Source organism: Syngnathus typhle, linkage group LG18 (genome assembly GCF_033458585.1).
Source record: "Syngnathus typhle isolate RoL2023-S1 ecotype Sweden linkage group LG18, RoL_Styp_1.0, whole genome shotgun sequence".
Lineage (NCBI taxonomy): Eukaryota > Metazoa > Chordata > Actinopteri > Syngnathiformes > Syngnathidae > Syngnathus > Syngnathus typhle.
In genome coordinates, this window is record NC_083755.1 from 7,634,190 (window position 1) to 7,652,903 (window position 18,714).

The 18,714-nt window shown below is 47.3% G+C and overlaps 3 protein-coding genes across 6 annotated transcripts; 2 read left to right on the plus strand and 1 right to left on the minus strand.

The window, feature by feature from the left end:
- Positions 1-216: 216 nt before the first annotated feature.
- Positions 217-5,719, minus strand: LOC133171336 (G protein-activated inward rectifier potassium channel 1-like). Its single transcript, XM_061304619.1, has 3 exons — positions 4,694-5,719; positions 2,144-2,360; positions 217-1,806 (listed from the first exon to the last, which is right to left on the minus strand). The coding sequence occupies exons 1-3, from the start codon at positions 5,360-5,362 to the stop codon at positions 1,166-1,168; spliced, it is 1,527 nt and encodes a 508-aa protein (XP_061160603.1). The 5' UTR covers positions 5,363-5,719; the 3' UTR covers positions 217-1,165.
- Positions 5,720-6,483: 764 nt separating this feature from the next.
- znf281b (zinc finger protein 281b) lies at positions 6,484-11,684 on the plus strand. 2 transcript variants are annotated; one of them, XM_061304612.1, is made up of 7 exons: positions 6,484-6,736; positions 8,069-8,584; positions 8,656-8,769; positions 8,848-8,971; positions 9,246-9,329; positions 9,397-9,515; positions 9,598-11,684. In XM_061304612.1, the coding sequence occupies exons 2-7, from the start codon at positions 8,138-8,140 to the stop codon at positions 11,188-11,190; spliced, it is 2,481 nt and encodes an 826-aa protein (XP_061160596.1). In that variant the 5' UTR covers positions 6,484-6,736; positions 8,069-8,137; the 3' UTR covers positions 11,191-11,684. The 2 variants fall into 2 exon arrangements, with proteins under 2 accessions (XP_061160596.1, XP_061160597.1); XM_061304613.1 differs by lacking the exon at positions 6,484-6,736 and adding an exon at positions 6,746-7,048.
- Positions 11,685-13,444: 1,760 nt separating this feature from the next.
- Positions 13,445-18,639, plus strand: muc13b (mucin 13b, cell surface associated). Of its 3 annotated transcripts, XM_061304616.1 has the most exons (13): positions 13,445-13,555; positions 13,627-13,675; positions 15,448-15,870; positions 15,936-16,058; positions 16,131-16,240; positions 16,321-16,379; positions 16,463-16,623; positions 16,753-16,884; positions 17,036-17,081; positions 17,166-17,203; positions 17,306-17,393; positions 17,515-17,794; positions 17,871-18,639. In XM_061304616.1, exons 2-13 carry the CDS (start codon positions 13,654-13,656, stop codon positions 18,096-18,098), a joined length of 1,710 nt encoding a protein of 569 aa, XP_061160600.1. In that variant the 5' UTR covers positions 13,445-13,555; positions 13,627-13,653; the 3' UTR covers positions 18,099-18,639. The 3 variants fall into 3 exon arrangements, with proteins under 3 accessions (XP_061160600.1, XP_061160599.1, XP_061160598.1); XM_061304615.1 differs by having other exon boundaries at positions 13,455-13,675; XM_061304614.1 differs by lacking the exons at positions 13,445-13,555; positions 13,627-13,675 and adding an exon at positions 14,769-14,960.
- The last annotated feature ends 75 nt before the right edge of the window (positions 18,640-18,714 follow it).

Genomic DNA, 18,714 nt, shown 5'->3' on the forward strand with positions numbered 1-18,714 from the left:
CGTGTCAAAACACGCAAACGTGTTCGAGGCTTTTGAATATTTGATGCTTGTTGATTTAAGCAGGTGGCACGCCGAGCATTGAGGGCTTTTTTTTTTCTTCTGCGGCCAAAAGTATGACACCAACCAACACACACGGCTGGGTTTGCAAAGAATTTATTTAGCACTTGAGAAATGCCCCCGCCCCTCCCTTCCCGTAGCTTATTTTTTAATGCAATAATGCAACAATTCCTCCCCTGAAAGCATGGCAAGCCGTCTGATATTTTTCATAAATCAATTTAAGATGGAAAGGATGTTCTTCAAAATGGTCTTTTTGTCACAATGTAATTCAAACAAACTGCCCAAAGTGTATCAAAGAAATCCATACAAGCTGTACTTTTTATATTATGGCTCATTTGGAGTAAAATAGATTAAAAGGGCTTCCTTTGTTGAGGCGATGGCTTTTGATAAGTTTAAAAAAATAAAAAGGAATACAAGTCAAGGACTGCACATTTACAGTGGAACTAAGCAGGAGCAATTTGTTTGCGTTTTTGTCTTTCAGTTTCAACAAATTCACAGTGAATTTTTCAAATGAAGAAAATAAACGGAACCTTCACCCAGTTAACTCATTGACGGTTATAGATCAACTTTGATTAAAAAAAAAAATTGGAAGGAAGAGGTAGAATTGGTTTTGTACTTTCATTATGTCACAAAACAATTTGGCTAGCTCAAGACTTTTTTTCGGACTTTTCTAGTTTAATGCTAGGTTGGCATGTTTATTATTTTTAGAAACAGTGATTCTGTGTTAAATTTTATTTCTGACAAAAAGCGATAAAAACGATTTGTAGTCGATCCTATTCCGCAGAATCTTTCCGTGCTTTGTTTACAGATAAGGAGCGTTTCGTCCGGGAAGAGAGTCTGTGAGAGAAACGAAGATGCTCAAGGGCAGTAGGGTGGGGGCGGGGCTTACAGATGGCGAGCCATCCTCACAGTAGGGGCGGATGGATGGCTTATGGTCTCTCTGAGGGTAGCCGGCAAATAAAAGCTGCAGGTAAATTTACAACTGCTCTTTATCGGCCGTGCGGCGTGGACACCACGCTTCGCTTTCTTGCCATTTTCTCATATTTGGCTGCAATATAACAAAATGTGGTCAAAGTGAAAAGAAAGCCTGATCTCAAAGTTTTTGGAATTAACGGTCTGCGTTCATTCTGCGCAGTTTGGCGGGCAAGTTGTCCTCCGGACGCCCGCCGGCGATGGTGTTAAGGGACGCCGCCGGTCTGTGCTGCCTCTCCGGCTCGGCCTCCCCGGCGTCCAAGGACAAGAGCTGGACCTGCTCCTCGGGCCGCCCCCCTTGGCGAGCGGCGGGGATGGAGCTGGACCTCAACCTCTGAATGCTTAGCGGCAGGTCGCCCGTGCTGGAGGCCTTGCCGCCGCCGGGCAAGGGCACCGTCGTGGTGGTTTTGGCGCCTCTCCACGCTTGCTCGTCTCTGGTGGAGCTCATGCGCTGCAGTTTGCTGGGCAGCCTGGCGGCCTGCTCCTCCGCAGGCTCCACGTTGTCGGCCGAGAGGAGCCTCCCTCTGCGGCCCCCTCGATTGCCCGCCAGGGGGGAGGAGGGCGCGGGGGCCACCGGGAGAACGTTGGGCGACGTCAGCGACGACTTCTCCTCTTGCTCTTTGACGCTGTAGGGAGGTGTGGGCACCTCGAAGGTGTTGTGGAACTGAGAGTAGTCCACCCTGAAGAAGCCTTCCTCCAGAGACATGACTGGCAGAAAACGATGGCCCCATAAGACTTCATCTTCCGTGTAAGATGTCCGCGCTTGACACGTCATTCCTGTCGCAACGAGACGGTCCATCAATATTTCAAAAAGGGAAATTGGAGCATTAAAAAAAAAAAAAAAAAAAGGACAGTAAAGTGAAAAGTGGACAATCGCCTCAGGGAAGAACAAAGGAGAATATATGACGGAAATGGAGACGAGCTTGAAGCGTGCATCATTCAAGGGCATTAATTAAACATTCCGTTAAATATTGCAGAGAAAATTGCTGGAGGCTAATTCACACAAATTATTGAGTCCAGACTTTAGTTATTAGTCAAATTTGAGTTTCTCAAACTTTAGCAACTCAAAGGATCAGAGCATTTGACCCCCAAAGTGGATTCAAAGATCTCTCACCGGTGGTCTCCACGATGCCTTCCAGGATGACGACAATCTCAAACTGCTCGCTCATGAGCGAGCGTTGCGACAGGTCGAAGAAGGGGCTCTTGGCGTTGATCTCGTGGCAGATGGTGAGCGGCGACACCAGGAAGAGCTGGTCGGCGCCCGTGCCGAAGCCCACGTCCAGCTCGCACTGGTCCAGAGGCAGGAACTCTCCTTCAGGGGTCTGACGAGACTGCGGAAACACACCAAAAGATCTTGAGGTCACCACAAAATTAATAATCTTTTTTTATTTCTTTTTTAAATTGTACTTCCTGTTTATTTTTTGGGGGGGGTGAGCAACCACAGATGGCAAACGGGCAGTCATTTGTATTCACAGCGATGTGGAGGACAGGAGGGTGTGACATTTCACAGGAAGACGTCTGTGCCCACAGATCGCCGGCTCCCCTGCTGAGGAGCGACGTCATGACACGCATGACAAGCTCCCGTTTCTGAGGTGAACTCACGTTCATCGACTCTAAAAGTCAAAGGTACTTATCGGATACCGCTTTGGATTGTATTAATGGAAAAAGTCCCCGTGGACGCAGCGGCGGCGGCGGCGCTTCTGCTTTTTCTTGGCCCTTATCGCGGAAAAAAAGCAGCCTCAGCAAGAGCTGTCGAGAGGATTCAAACACGCCACAAGTTGACCCGAATTCAAATCAGTAAAAATCCAGCCACACACTTGAGTTGCCGGGGTAATCTTTGACTCTGTATTTACGAGTCTTGCCAACTGCAAATATTGACTGATGGGAAAATGAAGCTTCATATTTGCTTTAGAACAGATTTTCTTTTACCACAGCTCAACATTGGGTTGAAAGTACACTAACACATCACTTCTTACAACGAAGCTTCATTTTCCCATCGCGACTCTCAAGCATCCTCAGGGTCCCATGATCGTCGTTACAAAAATTCTAATCAGTATTATTATTATGGCTGATTGTTATTGTGAAAATATTCCTCTGACAACGTCGTATTGAACGGTGTCATCCAATTTGGGCCCAAATGGTTATCCGCTGTTTTATAGATGGAACCATTAACCGACTCGTGAAACAAGCGATCGGCACCATATGCAAATGAGGTTCCGTTTCAGCCACGCATGATAAATAACTGACATACTGCTAATGTAATCAAGCGATTTTGCTTTGGCAAAGTATTCGGGCGGCGCAACGATTTACAACCCGTGTCTTTGCCCGCTAAACCCGCATCACTTGATCACAGCCAAGTTTGCGCAGCTCCACATCATTATCAGAAGTTGGAATTTATTACCGCACGCCTCAACCTTGAAGGGCCACCATCCCGACTCTGACCTTGAGCCGTGAGTCCAAACTGCCGTGTCGTTGTTGCTGCCAGGCTTGATCGAGCCCATTCCATTGATTGTACACAATCAAGGTGTCCTTAATGTTGTGGCCAGCATGAGTGGATCCACAGCGCTTTCTCTGTGACTTCTCCCCAGAGGGCAAAACTGTCACTTGAGATCATGGCGCTGCTGCACCGGGACAAAAAGCGCGACTAACTCTCTGGGTCACAACAAAGCAAATCCTTTTCTGTTTGGACTGCAGAAAAAACACGTTTGGTGACAAAAGCTTGTTATTGTCGGACGCGGCGGATGACAATGACACGTCAATCGACAGCGCTGCCTTGTAGGAGATATCAAACGGCAGTTAGAGGCTGGAAATTGTACAGTGACAAAATAACGTGCGGTCCAGCGAGCGCACGAATTGGCTCAATCACGGCTTTAATCAAAGCATATATAGTGCCCCACCGACATTGTCCCCCAGGGAGCCATCCATCTGAGCTGAGGACATTTAGAGCCAGGCTGAACTTGGAATTACAGCCCGTGGAGAGCTTTTCTGCTGACTGAGGCAGTGTGATGACCCTCATGCTGTGACCCGAGCCACTCAGCCATGAAGAAGCAAGAGCACACACGGGATAAAGTAGACTTCACAGAGAGGGGCTGCGCGGAAGCTCGAGTCCAGAGTGAACACCGCCTCCGACACAAAGTCTGCCCGAGATATTCTCCAGCTGACTCGAAGGTGCTGTAGTTCATGGGTTGATGGAGTTTCTCATCCAACATGCACTTTTCTCCTTGACTGGCCCCATTTTGATTGCACGGTGCCAGAACGCAATGGGCTGTGGTATTCACACTGGCCCTCAGGGGTCACAATTCACTTCTACAGACAAATGGGAATTCAATGCAGGCCTCTGTAAGTGCTGATAAATCATAGTGATGCAGTTGAGAAAAATGGATGTGGTCAAACGTTGACACGGTGCACTTGAGTGGGAAAAAAGAAGACCCTTTTTGTTTGAAGGAAACCAACAGAGCAATTTTGACAAAGTCCTTTTATGCTTCGATACCCATGCGCCTTCTGGTTTGGCCACCAGGTGGCACTGTAAAGCGGCAGTCTATTGTAAGCTTAGTAAATTGCGGTAATACGCATCAATTTTGGCAAGGGGTAAAGAATGTTACTATTGTTATATTGGCGGTCTTCGCAGAGCGCAGAGGAACGGTCCAACTTTGCTTCTCCTTACCTTGATGACCTTGCACCTGATCTGCGCAGAGACCATGTGGCTGTTCCTCAGGTTGCCCACCCTGAACATGAGGCATAGTTTGCCGTCCCGCTGCGAGATGACGGCGTCCTGGCTGAACATGAGCGTCTCGGCGCGCTTCTTGGGCTGCGACATCTTGATGAACATGCAGCCGATGAGGAAGGCGTCCACGATGGAGCCCAGCAGTGACTGGAAGAGAAAGAGAATGATCCCCTCGGGGCACTTCTCGGTGATGTAGCGGTAACCGTAGCCGATGGTGGCCTCGGTCTCGATGAAGAAGAGGAAGGCGGAGGGGAAGTTGTACACGTTGGCCACGCACGGCGTGTAGGACGCGTCGTGGCCGCCGTGGCTCAGGTCGCCGCGGATGTAGGCGATGAGCCACCACATGGAAGCCATCACCAGCCACGCCACCGTGTAGGTGAGGATGAAGATGAGCAGGTTCCAGCGCCACTTGAGGTCCACCAAGGTGGTGAACAGGTCCGAGATGTAGCGGCTCGTCTCGCCGCCCAGGTTGCCGTGCTGCACGTTGCAGCGCCCGTTCTTCTCCACGAAACGCTGCCGCTTCCTCTTGGCCGGCGCGCAGAAAGTCATGCTCTGGTTGGTGTTCACCACCTGGTAGTCCTCGCCGAATTTCCTGCGTACGGCTGCCATGGTGCGTATCGATCGGCCCTTTCTTTCAAGCGCTCAAGACTTGCGGTTGGTGCAAGTTTGCTGCGCTCCCTGCACCTCCACCCGCCCGGCCACCCTCCTCCGCGGCAAGAGCAATGTGCATTCAGCCCGCCGCACGCATCTTCGGAGGTGCTAAACTGCGAATGAACGCCAGGCACTGGTGTTCGAGCGGCGCGCACAGTAGAGCGCGCGCGTGCGCACGCGCGGTCCTTTGACGCAAGTGCCAACTTTGTCCGCGTGCTAACTCCACTGCACTCCGTGCGCTTCCCAAATTAAGATAGTTGATTATCTACACAAGTTGCATGCTCATTACAGGCTTCAGTGCGCGCTTCAGCGCGGAGGGGTCTTCCAAAACTCGTTGGATGGATGGATGGATGGATGAAGGGAGGGAAGGATTAGTAAACATGCCCTGTTTTAAATAGTTTATTTCCGAGTTGTATAGTGTAGATCACGATAGTGGAATAAATGAAATGATTTATGCCTGCCCTTTTACTGACAAAACCCTTGCATTTGAACTGTGTGCAGACGTTTTATATCGTTTATAAAAGCTGTGACTTTTTGAATTGCTCTGTCGCCCTCTCGTGGCGAATGTCTGAAGCACATACCATTATAAATGTATATGTAAATATGTATAGCCCGTGGAGTACCGGAAATTAGTACGCTTATGTTGCACACGTCGTTCTTCTCAGTGCTCAGTTTTTTAAGAGCCATGCTGCGGGGCAAAAATACACATACACGTAAGACACTGGACTGCGTAACCATGTAATATGATGGTGGGTGGATGTTTTGAATTGCTTTGTCGCCCTCTCGTGGTAAATGTCCGAAGCACATACTAGTTGACGGCACTCTCTCGGTTTTACTTATATTTATATTGGCCCGGTGCGTAATACGGGTGCGCAACATTTGACATTGAATTTTGTGAAAGTACAAACTGTGGAGTCTTATAGTTACCCTGTGGGCTACATACGTGTGAAACTAGGAGAAAGAGCAATTCTATTGCGTCTGTACTTCTATTGTATAATATACATGAAGGGAGGCAAAATTGTGTTATTTTGTTCCAGAAAAAAGACAGGTTGCTGATTCACACCAGTCGGAGAGAATGCACGGTTGCATGCGCATGCATTTGCAAGTCGGTCCACAACGTCATCGGCTGGCTGCGACTGCGGCTGCGGCTGCTGTTGCGGCTGTCTCCTCTCATGACCCGTCGGTCCGCCTGCACCCATAATCCCCCGCGCCACGACAAGATGGAAGAAAGCAGCGGCCGCCGGAGAACAGTGTTTTGGCAATAAAACCCTCCAAAGCTGCGAATACGGAGGCACCACGGGCACGTTCCAAGCCGTCTGCGGTCATGTGTAGGTGAGCGAGAACCCAAGCGGCTTGGCGGTTCGGAACGGACTCCGTCGAGATCCTCGCGAAGCGACCCTGGCTCGCAACCGCGGGGGAGATGCACTGAAAGGCAGCATCATTGTTTGTGATGCACGGGCCGTAATGCGGCTTTTCCCTCGGAGCTAACTGCTAGCGCGTTAGCAGCCAGCTAACTAGCTCGTGGCTAGTTTGATTGTTATGAACACAACTGGGTGCTGAAGCTCGAATCTGGCTTTATTTTAGCCGCGATCGCCTGTGTTTGCTCATTGGATCTGGAGTCTACGTGGAACAGAAATAGCCTCGGTGAGGTTTTTGTCAGCCACACGCACGCTCGGTAATGATTATCCGCTCGTAATTACGGCTAAAGTTAGCTATCAATAAACGGAGCGCCAGCCAGCGAGCTCTAATTTCGCCTGCAAAGCTTGAGAGATGATCACATCACGCCAGCTCGTGGAAAACTGAAAGATCAATTCAACACGATGTATTGTTTATACAAATGTATCTCGATTGATACGATACAATTTTGTCGAGCAGTTGCTGATCCATTTTTAAATAGCCAATTGATGGGCGATTTAACCAGGGTAACAAAAAGGGAACTTCTTTTTCGTTTTTACAAGCCGTGGCTTCAAATAGAACTTTTCTGAAGGGCTTGTGGTGCTTTTCTAAGCATTTTGCGCCAAGGTTTCGAGGGCGATCTCGATGATGCGTCGTCGGGCTCATTGTGGTGAGTCGGCTGCTATGCTAACTAGCTGGCTAACTATTATGGATGACAAAAGCTCATCTGCTCTGTGTTCAATATGTCGCCGAGACAAATGGTCGCCTCGCATTTTGACTCGAGAACGAGTCGTCGAAGCTTTCAACTGCTGCTTTAGGCACAAGAGTGTGTCCTAGTTGCATTGCTCAAACGTCAAATCGTGTTTGACCTAAATAGCGTTTGTTTAGGCAAGTCTAGCGAACCGACTAATTAGTAATGTTGCATTGACATTAACGTTTGATCGGCTGAGTTGCAAACGCGTGTCAAAAACAACACGAATTCACTCCAGATTTGACTTTTGGTCTTATATGTAGCTTCATTAAAACAATAAATGCATATTTTAGACTGTATTGTTGGCAGACGTTTGCACTTACATCCGATTTTTTTTTTCACATTCCGTGGCCAATGTGCAGATGAGTGTATCAAATGGTGACTAGTCACAGTGTTTCACTCCAAATTTTACATTTGGACTCCTGGTTACGTGCGGCCTCACTCTGGTCAGGTCACCTAAAGTGTCACAAGCGGTTTGACATCCAGGTTAGTGTAATGTTGTGTGTTGTCTTTTTCAGGGTGTTCTCCTGCCTTCCTCGTTAGATACGTTGGCCTGACCCGCGCCCGCACACAGCAAAGCTACCACCATGAGTATTATCCAAGACAAAATCAGCAATGAGTTTTTGCGCAACGGTGGCATGGATCCCAATTTTGCGCCCGGCATGCTCATGTTCAGCCACCTGCCGCCCGTCACCAGCTTCACGCGGCTCACGCCGCAGCCGGTCATGGGCGACCTCCCGCAGGAGATGGTCCTCAAGAAGGAGCGCGACTCGCCCCCGGACCACCAGAGCGCCGGCGTGGCCAACGCGGGCGGCTTCCTCCACAGCATGGGAATCAAGCAGGAGCGGCTAAGCGAGCTGGATTATCGCATGCCTCTCTACGGTGGCGGCGGGGGCGTGTCGATGAATTGCGCCGGCGCGGGGAAGAGCGCCGCCGACATGCCGGACATGTCGTACGGCAACCACCACCAGAATCACCATAACATGCTCCTGCACGACCTCAGCCACAGCAACGTGCGCTCCCTCGGGGACCCGGTGAGTGGGAACGCCGAGGTTGAAACGCGCGTGTCACTTTGAGACTGATCTCGCTCGCGCTTTGCCCTCAGATGTCAGGACGAGCGGGTAAAGAGCCAAAAGATTCGTCGGGGAAAAGAGGGAGGCGGACCAACGGGGACGGACAGGGCGGCAAAGCCCGGCGGAAACGCAACGATGCCGCAAAGGTTAATCCTGTTTTTTTGGCTGGTTCTATCGGAGTATTGAGCGGGCTCAGACCTAAGCGTCTCCCGGTTGTCCCGTAGGCCATGATGCTGGACGCGGACGGAGCCTGCCTGTCCCCAAACTCCAAACCGCATATCTGCGAGCACTGCAACGCCGCCTTTCGCAGCTCCTATCACTTGCGCAGACACGTGCTCATACACACAGGTGAGAGGCTTTCCTGCTTGCGCTTTTGCGCCTCCGTCGGGTAGCGTGGCGTCATGGCCGACTCCCGGGAGCTGACTCATCCATTGCTCATGTCTTTCTAGACGTGTTAGTCATCCCCTTTGCCGGGAAGTTCTCAGTCCCTTTATCCCTCACAGTTGCTTCCGGGCTGGGGGGGAAAGAAAAAAAACGGCCACGTGGCGGCAACTTTTACTCAGAAATGAGGCCGAGCGCTAGTTAATGTGATGCGGGGACGGTTGTACTCTTGATCGCACAGGTGAGAGGCCTTTCCGGTGCAGTCAGTGTAACATGAGCTTCATTCAGAAGTACCTGCTCCAGCGGCATGAGAAGATCCACAGCGGTGAGTTGGCCCATCTCAATCGGACTTTGCCGTAAGTCGCAAATGACGTCCCGGCTGTTTGTCGCAGGGGAGAAGCCGTTCAGCTGCGACCAGTGCAACATGCGTTTCATCCAGAAGTACCACATGGAGCGGCACAAACGCACGCACAGCGGCGAGAAGCCGTATCGCTGCGATACGTGCCAACAAGTAGGTTTGGGCCGACGTTTTTCCCACACCGGTCAAATGAGTTTTGCATTTGATTGTTTTTGTCTCTTTGTCAACGTTGTAGTTTTTCTCAAGAACCGACCGGTTACTGAAGCACAAGCGGACTTGCGGAGAAGCCATAAAGAAGGGCCTGGACCCCAACATGCTGGAGCTCAGCGAGGCCGAGCTGGGCCAGGGCAGCTATTCACTCACTCAGGGAAACGCGAGCACCTCCGGGCGCAAGCGGGCCAAGTCCAAAAACGGGGAGGGCGGCGAGCGCAAGAGGAAGAAGAGCGCGGCCGCATCGGCGGCCTCGTCCTCCGCCGCCGCCGCCATGGGCCTGCAGGACTATAGCATGGAGCAACCTTCGGGCTCGGCCATGCAGGGCCGCTCTCCCAAATTGGTGTTTAAAAAAGCGGGCCGCAAGGGGTTGGATAAGGCTCTCCTTTCTCTGGAAGACAGCGGCGACGGACACAAACTGTTAGGCCAAAAAGCCGGCTCCTTGGATCACATGGACGCTTCCGGGCTGGACAACATGGGTCTGCTCCAAGGAGGCGGGGGCAGCAAGCAGGGTCCCACCACCAGCACCAACTACGACGACGCCATGCAGTTTGTGAAAAAGCGGCGATACCTCCAGGCTGTCAATAGCGACTACGGAGCGGGCGCTCTCCACATGGCGTCGCAGGGGGGCGGCGTCATTCAGGTTTCCCTGGGGCCCGAACCCACGCTGGCCATGCTGGACACGTCCCCCCTGGAGCTCAAGCACGACAAGTCGGGCATCCCGGACGAGGTTCTGCAAAGCCTGCTGGATCACTACAGCCATAAGCCGGACGGGGGGCACCACCACGACGTGGCTTTCGACCTGTCCGACCACCCGCACCACGTGGACCTCCAGCCGGCGGCGCCCGTCACGCCCGAGCTGGAGGACGACGCGGCCAACGGGGGCGATAAAACGGCGGTGATGAGCGAGTACTCCAAGTTCCTCCTGCAGGCCCTGGAGCGCACCAGCCATAGCGGGCCCTTCCCCAGCCTGGGCGCCACGGGGCCCTTCACTCTCCTGTCGAGCAGCTCCAGTCCCACGGGGCCCCTGTTCGCTGACAAGCACGTCTACGATTGCGGCTACCCTCCCACCGTTTCCTCGCCGCTGCCCATCGCCGCCCCCTCGTCCGCTTCTTCCTCCACCTCGTCCAAGTCCCACTACGGTATGCTGGTGGGCTCCCCCTCCCAGGCGGCTTTCCACCTGACTCTGGAGCCGGCCAGCCACCAGCAGCTAACGCCTTCTCAGGAGCTGACGGAGCAGCTGGAGAAGCAGCACTCGCCCGGAGCCTTCAACCTACCTCCCCAGGATCTGACCGCCCAGACGGAAAGCTCCAAGGGGCAACAAGCCAAGGCCGGGGCCGGCGCCGCCAACGGTTCCGGCTACTCGGACCTGTCTCCTTTGAACCCCCCGAAAGAATCCACCACGTACCAGATTGAGAATTTCGCCCAGGCCTTCGGCTCCCAGTTCAAGTCGGGACGCCGCACCCCTCTGAGCTACGGCAGCGACCCCGGGGCGGAGGTGGACCACAGAATACGGACTCCGGTCTCAGAGTTCTCAGGGTATAGCAGCTTGTTAGCTGACGTCAGTGAGCCAGTCAGTACAGGATCAAAAACCCCAACAAGCCAAAGTTTCAGATAAGGCTCAGGCGAGATGAAACCAGTTGGGGATGGAGGGGGGGGGGGGGGGGGGCGTTGTATTTGTCCACCCTGCCCCGCCTCCTACTCATCAAAATTTTGTTTTTCGTAGCAATTTTATTTTAAACACTGCCATCAAATGTTGATGCAAACATGACCAGGGAGGGTCTTCCATGGCCTCAAATGCAATTTTTTATTTTTTTTTAATCACGTATTTTAGTCTCTTACATTTTGTTGGGAAAATGTAGGTTTTTTTTGTTTTTTTTAATGATCGTAAACCGTAGATTTTAAATGTAATTTAAAACATTTTGAGGGTAGAGATGAACTTGCATTTCGTATTACTTTCCAAACCCTTGTGTTTTACCAATTGTCATCCCATTGTAAAATAATAATGTTGATAATTACACACACAGTAAAAAAACAACACTTGTGGCAGGGAAAGCCCAGAACTCAAATGGCAAAAAAAAAAAAAAAGTATATATTGTCTGTTACAAGAAACGTATTAACTCAGGAAATAGGCAAAATTGTGTAATAAGACTTTGTATTTTGAGATGCAATTAGCACAGTTTTTACAGGTGTACTTTGAAACGACAAAGCTTTGAATTTTTTTTATTATTTTTTTTGTGCGTCTTCAACTTTACTCCACACGATCACCATGTTTTAGTCCAAATGATGGTACTGTTGCGTATCAATGTGAAACCAGCTTGGAGAAAAGAACTCCATTGAAACGCGTTTGACTGAAAACACGACGGACGTACGTACGGCCAGCAAGCAAACGGAAACGCTCACCTCACTTTTTTGGTGTGCGTGTCAATGGAATCAAGCAAGCACTTTTTTTTTTTTCTTTTTCCCCCAAAAAAGAAACATATCATCAGCAGAAACAGCAACCCATTCAGTTTGTGATTCTTAATGTTTATTTTAAAAGGAGAAAACTGTGAACAAGGGTTTTGGGAGGGTGTGATGATGCTTTTAATGGGCATTTTTATTTTTGAATTTCTTGGAAGGGGGGGCGGGGCTTAATTATTCTCTTGCGGTTTGTCGGGTGATGTAAAAAGTGGATTTGCCATAATTTTGTGCGACAATATTTTGAGAGTAGCTCTTTGTATTTAAGTGTTTCTCCAGAGCTCGACTGACATGCTGGAACTTTTCTCAGTTTTTTTTTTTTTTTTACATTGTATTTATTCTCCATTATCCGCCACACACCTTTGTAGCGCCAATGCAGCAGAAGAGTTAATTTATACAACACGCCTCCTGAATATGCATCAGTCCTGCACACACAATGAACAATGGCCTTCTTTGTCTTCCGCGGTTAAAGCCATTCTCTCTATCCCGGCACCCAGGGTTGATTTTTTTTCAGTTAGTCAATTCCCTGCGAGCCCCCCCGCCCAACTGTCCCTCTCTGCTGGTTTTCTGGGACTCTGAAGCTGCAAAGGGGGAAGAACAAAAAAAAAAAAAAACTTGACAGACCAGCAACATCCCTCCAAACACTATGCTTTGAACGGAAATGGAGAGAAAAAGACGATAAGATTGACTAAATATACCTCATATCATAAAAGCGTAAGAAAGCAGGGACACGCGTTATGTTGTATGTAGTGGAAATATTTGTAGAATAGATTGGACATGTTGTCATCATTTTTACATTGCCTGTGTTTACAATGATAGAACAAGTGACTTGTCAAAATGCAAAATGTATTTTTTATTTTTTTTTTTGGTGCGAGGGAGGGGGGTTTGTTTTATTTTAATGTGGAAACATCCATGCCAAGCAGTGTTGCATTCTAGATGCCTCGTAGAATTTCTTTTTTTTTTTTTCACTCATGGTATATCTCTTATTTTTGTTACTTGCCATAATGTGTTTTTGATATGAACTCTAGAAGTATGTTGTTTACAAAAATGTACAAAACACTAAAATGTGTGTTCATTTTTTGTCTTGAGTTTTTATCAAGTATGCATGATTTTTATGGCTTTTTTTTCTGACTGTCACCTCAATACCAAATGTTGTAGCAGAAGCCTCCCCCTCCCTCTTCCTTCCTTTGTCTCATTAGTAGTAGACCCTCGTGACATGATTTCCCGGACTGTACCTGTTATTGAGATGATGACCGGATTAGAGAAGCCAATAAAAAAAACTTTTTGTTACAAAACAAAAAAGCATTGCCTTTGGGTTTGTTGGTGGTGCTACCGCAAGACTTCTCCCCGATTCCTTTTTTTGTGTCATCACCAGAACCCTATTTAAATCGGAAAAAAATGGCCATTTTTTAGCTTGAAAGTTAGTGCTTTTATGTCTAATCTGTTTTTGCAGGCAGCGTGTCCAACTACAGCTATCAAACTTTAGTTTTTCCAGCATCTGGACCAAAACGCCATTTTCGGCAAAGGTAAGTCGACCAAAAATGTCAAAAAGTGTATTTTGATCCATGAATGTTAACTGTTCAATTTCTATTCACAGGTTGCTTGTCTGCAAATTTGAACTGCAATGGCCAACGTCACGCTAAAAGGTAAATTCAGAACATACTCATCAAATCTGAGAACAAAATAATGCGGCAACATGAAGGTTATTTAAGTTGAAAAATCTATTTACTGCTTTTGATGTTTGCTTCATGGAAAGCAATATCTTTGAGTGACTCGACATTGATTTGAAGCGTGTGGGTTTTGTTCTGATTGTGTGTCTGTGTGTGTGTGTGGGGGGGGGAGGTAAATACATTTTTCCACCAACGCCCTCTGATGACGTCGGGGCTGGGTTAAGGTGCGTGTATCTTCCCGATAGCATCCGGGATCAAAGTCAACTTTCAGATAATGCCAGCAAAACGGGAAGTTAAGGAACGTCTAATTAACTTTTATTGACTAAATTTGACTTTGATCGTTCCAGCTTTTGCGTGGAACCAATTCTACCTGTCCGTATTATGAGTTTATTTTTAGAAGCAAGGTGGAATGATCCGTCATGGGATTGAGGGCTCAAAGTTCACTAGCCGCACCTTTGTCCCGGGCCAAACTTAATGGCCACCAGGTTTTCCCATTATGTTTAAGTGTTGTGAAATCATGTTTGTCCAAGATGTTGTCTCAGGGTTTAATAGAAACTAGAAGATCTGTTGCAACTTTATAAACCAACAAAAGAAAGGAAGCAATGTGTGTTCCTCCTCACCGCCATTTTTTTAAACATGTTCCCTTTCATTCAGTTTTTTTTTTTCTCAGCAGGCGGAATAAGGAAGTAAGATGTGTTTTGGGAACTTTGCTACATCATAATAAACACATCGCCAGGTCAACATCGTAATAAATGACCTTTGGCACTCCCGTGTTGCCTTATTCACTCAACATGAAATTTATTTTAAAATTGAAAACCATTTGACATGACAAAATGAATTCAACGAAAAACTACAAATACGTGCCCCCATCCGTCAAAAGTGAGCTTGGTTCTCTTTAAAAAAAAAAAAAAGAAAAGAAAAAAAGTTCGATTTTTCTCATTCATTTTTTTATCCATGAAGTTCATCCGTAAAAGGAAAGAAAACCTTTTGAAATTCATAACCACTTGGTGTATCGTCCATTGGGAAACATTTTCCTCCTGGACAGTTGGTCGTCTCATATTCCAGCCTCCTTGAAGGAGTGGCTAATGATTAAAAAGTGAGCCCAGCAGCCAAGCCGTCATCATCCAAGTTGGAAGGACCAAGCTTACACGACTTGCAGCTTTCGGAGAATTGTTTTTTTCTTTTTCGTGGTACAATTTTTGTTTTCTTAGTACTGTGATGACGCCGCAATTGAAATTTATCCTTTGCCTGTTTGCGACCTGTAAGTAAGATGATTTTTGAATGGAATTGTCATGAAGTTTACATCTAAATTTACTCAGTCTTACTTTGACTTTTTTGTTTTACATCTTGGGTTTATCTTAAGCTCTGATTAATTTCTTTTTTCTTAGCAACGTGAGTCAGCTTGTTTGCGTAGCCGCTCAATATCTGACTTAGTCCAAGTGCACACTGTCAATATTTGACTAGTGTGTTGATAATAGCAATTAAATCCTAAGCCATTGGTTATACCTTCCCTTTTATTTTTTATTTTCATTTTTTTATTTTTTGTGGGCCTTTCTTAGAGGCTGACACTGAATGAGGAATAAGAATTTGGTGTGTAGAAAGCCCATTTTGTCTGTGATCGTAACACTGCTTACCAACAGCGTGTCAAAATAAGGCTACAAGGAAATAGAGGTTATAAAATCAAAGTCCCAAATTTAAAATCTCTTCAACACAAGCTCTTATTTTGGTTGTTCCCTCATTTATTGCAGGTGCTGTTGAGCTAGTCGTGACAAATGCTGTCAATCCCACCGAGGCACCGGAACTGACAACACTCAGTCCAGTGACGCCTGGGTCCAACAATCCGACTGAGCAACCAAAACCAACAATGGCCACTCCAGCAACGCCTGCACCCGTCAATCTGACTGAGCAACCAAAACAAACAATGGCAACTCCAGCGACGCCTGCACCCGTCAATTCGACTGAGCAACCAAAATCAACAACGCCCACTCCAGCGACGTCTGGGTCCACCAATCCGACTGAGCAACCAAAACCAACAGCGCCCACTCTTGCGACGTCTGGGTCCACCAATCCGACCCTCCAGCCAAACCAAACAACACCTGGAAAAAACAATTCTACAATCTCAACTGATTCAGTCAGTCCAGCAACAGATCCTAAGCCCACAATTGTACCAGGTACATCTAGTCATATTTGAATCCTTTGGAAAGTGTCTTGCATGTTTTTGTTTCTTTCTGTGTAGATATCTGTGAGCGACTGCCATGTCCTAGCGGGAGCCAATGCGAGGCTCGTGCCAATAATAGCCGCGTCTGCTTGTGTATGGCCGGCGATTACTTCAATGAGGGCAGCCAGCGTTGTGAGACGGGTAAGTAGCGATGCAAATGTTTCACTAATACTTTTGAATCTGTCCTCAACTGTAAACATTTTAATATTTCAGCCAAAGTCTTCCCTGGACAGCTGGGAGTGCCTGCAATAGAATTTCAAAATGACATGAAAAACAAAACATCACCTGCGTTTCAACTTGCTGCCAAGCAAATTTCTCATGAGGTCAAATTTGTCTTGCGTTTCTACATGGAATTGTTTGATAAAAATCTCTAAAAGAATATTTTTTTCTATCCATTACACAGGTTTATATACTTTTCACGAAGACACCTGGTTACTTGGGGTCCATTGTGCTGGAACTCAAGTAAGTCCAAAAAGCAATTTCTTCTTCTGTCTGCTTCCATGGGAGGTTTTTGCTTCTAATCATGTCAACTTCTGTCCGTGTAGGAAAATTGAACCTCCAAAAGTACGAGCCGCGCCGGGTGTCATTGCTTCTTTGGAGATGGTCTTCCAGACGTCTGCTCAAATCAAAGCACAGGACATTGAGAAGGCCGTGACCGACGTCTCCACATGTGAGGGATGTCTTCTGGCAAATTCAAGCTTCGCAAGTATGTTTGCCGCAATTCCTTCCAGAGCTTTACAAAGTTCTTATCCATATTTGTGTCTTTCCACTTAGCAACTTCCGAGCCAACTTGCACTGATTTTGTTTTTTCATTTTCTTTGCACATCTACGATAGAAACTAAACTGTGTGATAAGAAACCTTGCGAGGGGAAAACCACGACATGTTCGGAGAAAGACGACGGACATTTCTTATGCAGCTGTTCGAAGGATTACGTCACCACAGAATACAGTCAGAGAGCGTGTGTTGGTAAGTGAAGCCAAATAAAAATATAAATAACAGCCATGACAGAAACAGAAAGTAAAGTCAGCCATATTCATCCTCGAGTTGAATCAGGAGTTGAATCACTACTGACTCATTGTTCAGAAGATCTCATTTTGCAACTGTTCTTCCTCCGCAGCTTGCCCAAGTGGTCAGGAACCAAAGGGAACTAAGGAATGTGCAGAGTAGGTGCTTTCACAATCATGCAATACTTTTTTTTTTTCTTTATGTATTGTCTAGATTTTGAATCTTCTTTTTTTTTTTTTCAGTTGTCCATATGGTTACTCCGGTTTTAACTGCAATGAATGTGAGTACGACCGTCAAATGATTTTGAAGTTAATGTGGATAAAAGTACATAAAATGTCATCAAATTGAAAGTCTAAATCCTCTTACTGTTGTTTGTTGTTAGCATGGAAGCTAGTTTTGGTCATCGTTGGCTCAGTTCTCGGGGGATTACTGCTCATCACAATCATCGTTCTAATCGTCGTGGCGACCAAGTAATTATTTTTCTTCTTTCTTAACTGTTTATTACATGACTATATCATAACGAGAAATAACTCAGGAGAACCTCCAAAGATTTTTTTTGTTGAAAACTATATTGTTGTGTATTCTTATTAGAGCCCCAAAGAGCTCCAAGAAAACAAAAAAGGATTTGGAAACCAGGAGTCTCGACGTGATCCACTTTACCGATAAGGAACCCCTCGTTACAAGCCTGCCGACCAATCAGCAGGGCTCTCTGGGTAAGCCTGCGCCAGTCCCGGGCGTCAAACCCTTCCCCAGCGGAGCGGTGCCGAGGATCCCCCGAGCCACGGCCGCCAGTCGCTGGGACAGTGGGATCAACCTGGAGATGACGCCGAGCAATAGTCGCCCTAGCTCCGTGGCTCATGAGAGAGGTTCTGTGAGTACCGTATTCTGAATAGAAAACGACCCATCTGTACATTATTTGCAAATAATGGAACATTCTTGGATTTCAGTGGCTCAATGACAACCCAGAAGACGTGAACGGCGGTCCGTACTCGCGGCCTCGCAACCAGACCAACCCGTACGCCCAAAGTAGGCCCGTGAATAACCCCTACTCAGAATCCCAATCCGCGAACAACCCGTACGTCCAGGATCGGCCCCGGACCAACCCTTACGCTCGGAACCAAGGCCAAAGCAACCCAGTCTACTCGCATGACAATGAAAGACCGTTCAACTACTGAAGAGCATTTTTCTCATCACAAACGACAAGTGGAAACATTTGTTGCAGTGGTTGAAATATGGGGAATACTTGGACTCAAATTTTGCTCTTGTTAATTCTGCTATCTAAATAATCATTTTAAAAATGTCATAATTCATTTCAAAAGTGCAGAGCGCCGCTTCTGTCCGTTGGCGCCATCTAGTGGATGAATATTGAACTGACGGGGGCCAGAATCAGTTGGAAGACTGCTAGCCGAGCTGTTTAGTTGAACTGGAAACTTAAACAAAGTTTTGTGAGTTTATCTCTGGATGGGAAAAGTTCAAACTTGTGTGTTTGTGAATGTGAAATCCAGTTCCGACATGCAACAAATGAAGCCCAAAAATGGTAGGTTTAGTGTTTATTCCTTGCTCGTTTACACTGGGTGACTTAGCTTATTTTAGCTTATTTTAAACGTACCACACAATATGGCTCGCATGTTTTGTTTTCAGTTGGTAAATTCACAAATGTTGTATAAAAATATGTATGACTCATGTTCTTTATAAAAAATCTGGGTATATAAAGAATGCCTGTTCCTGTTCTTTTTCATTTCTTTTTCAGGGTGGTTCACTTCACTTAGCTCCACTTAGCCCTAATTTTTT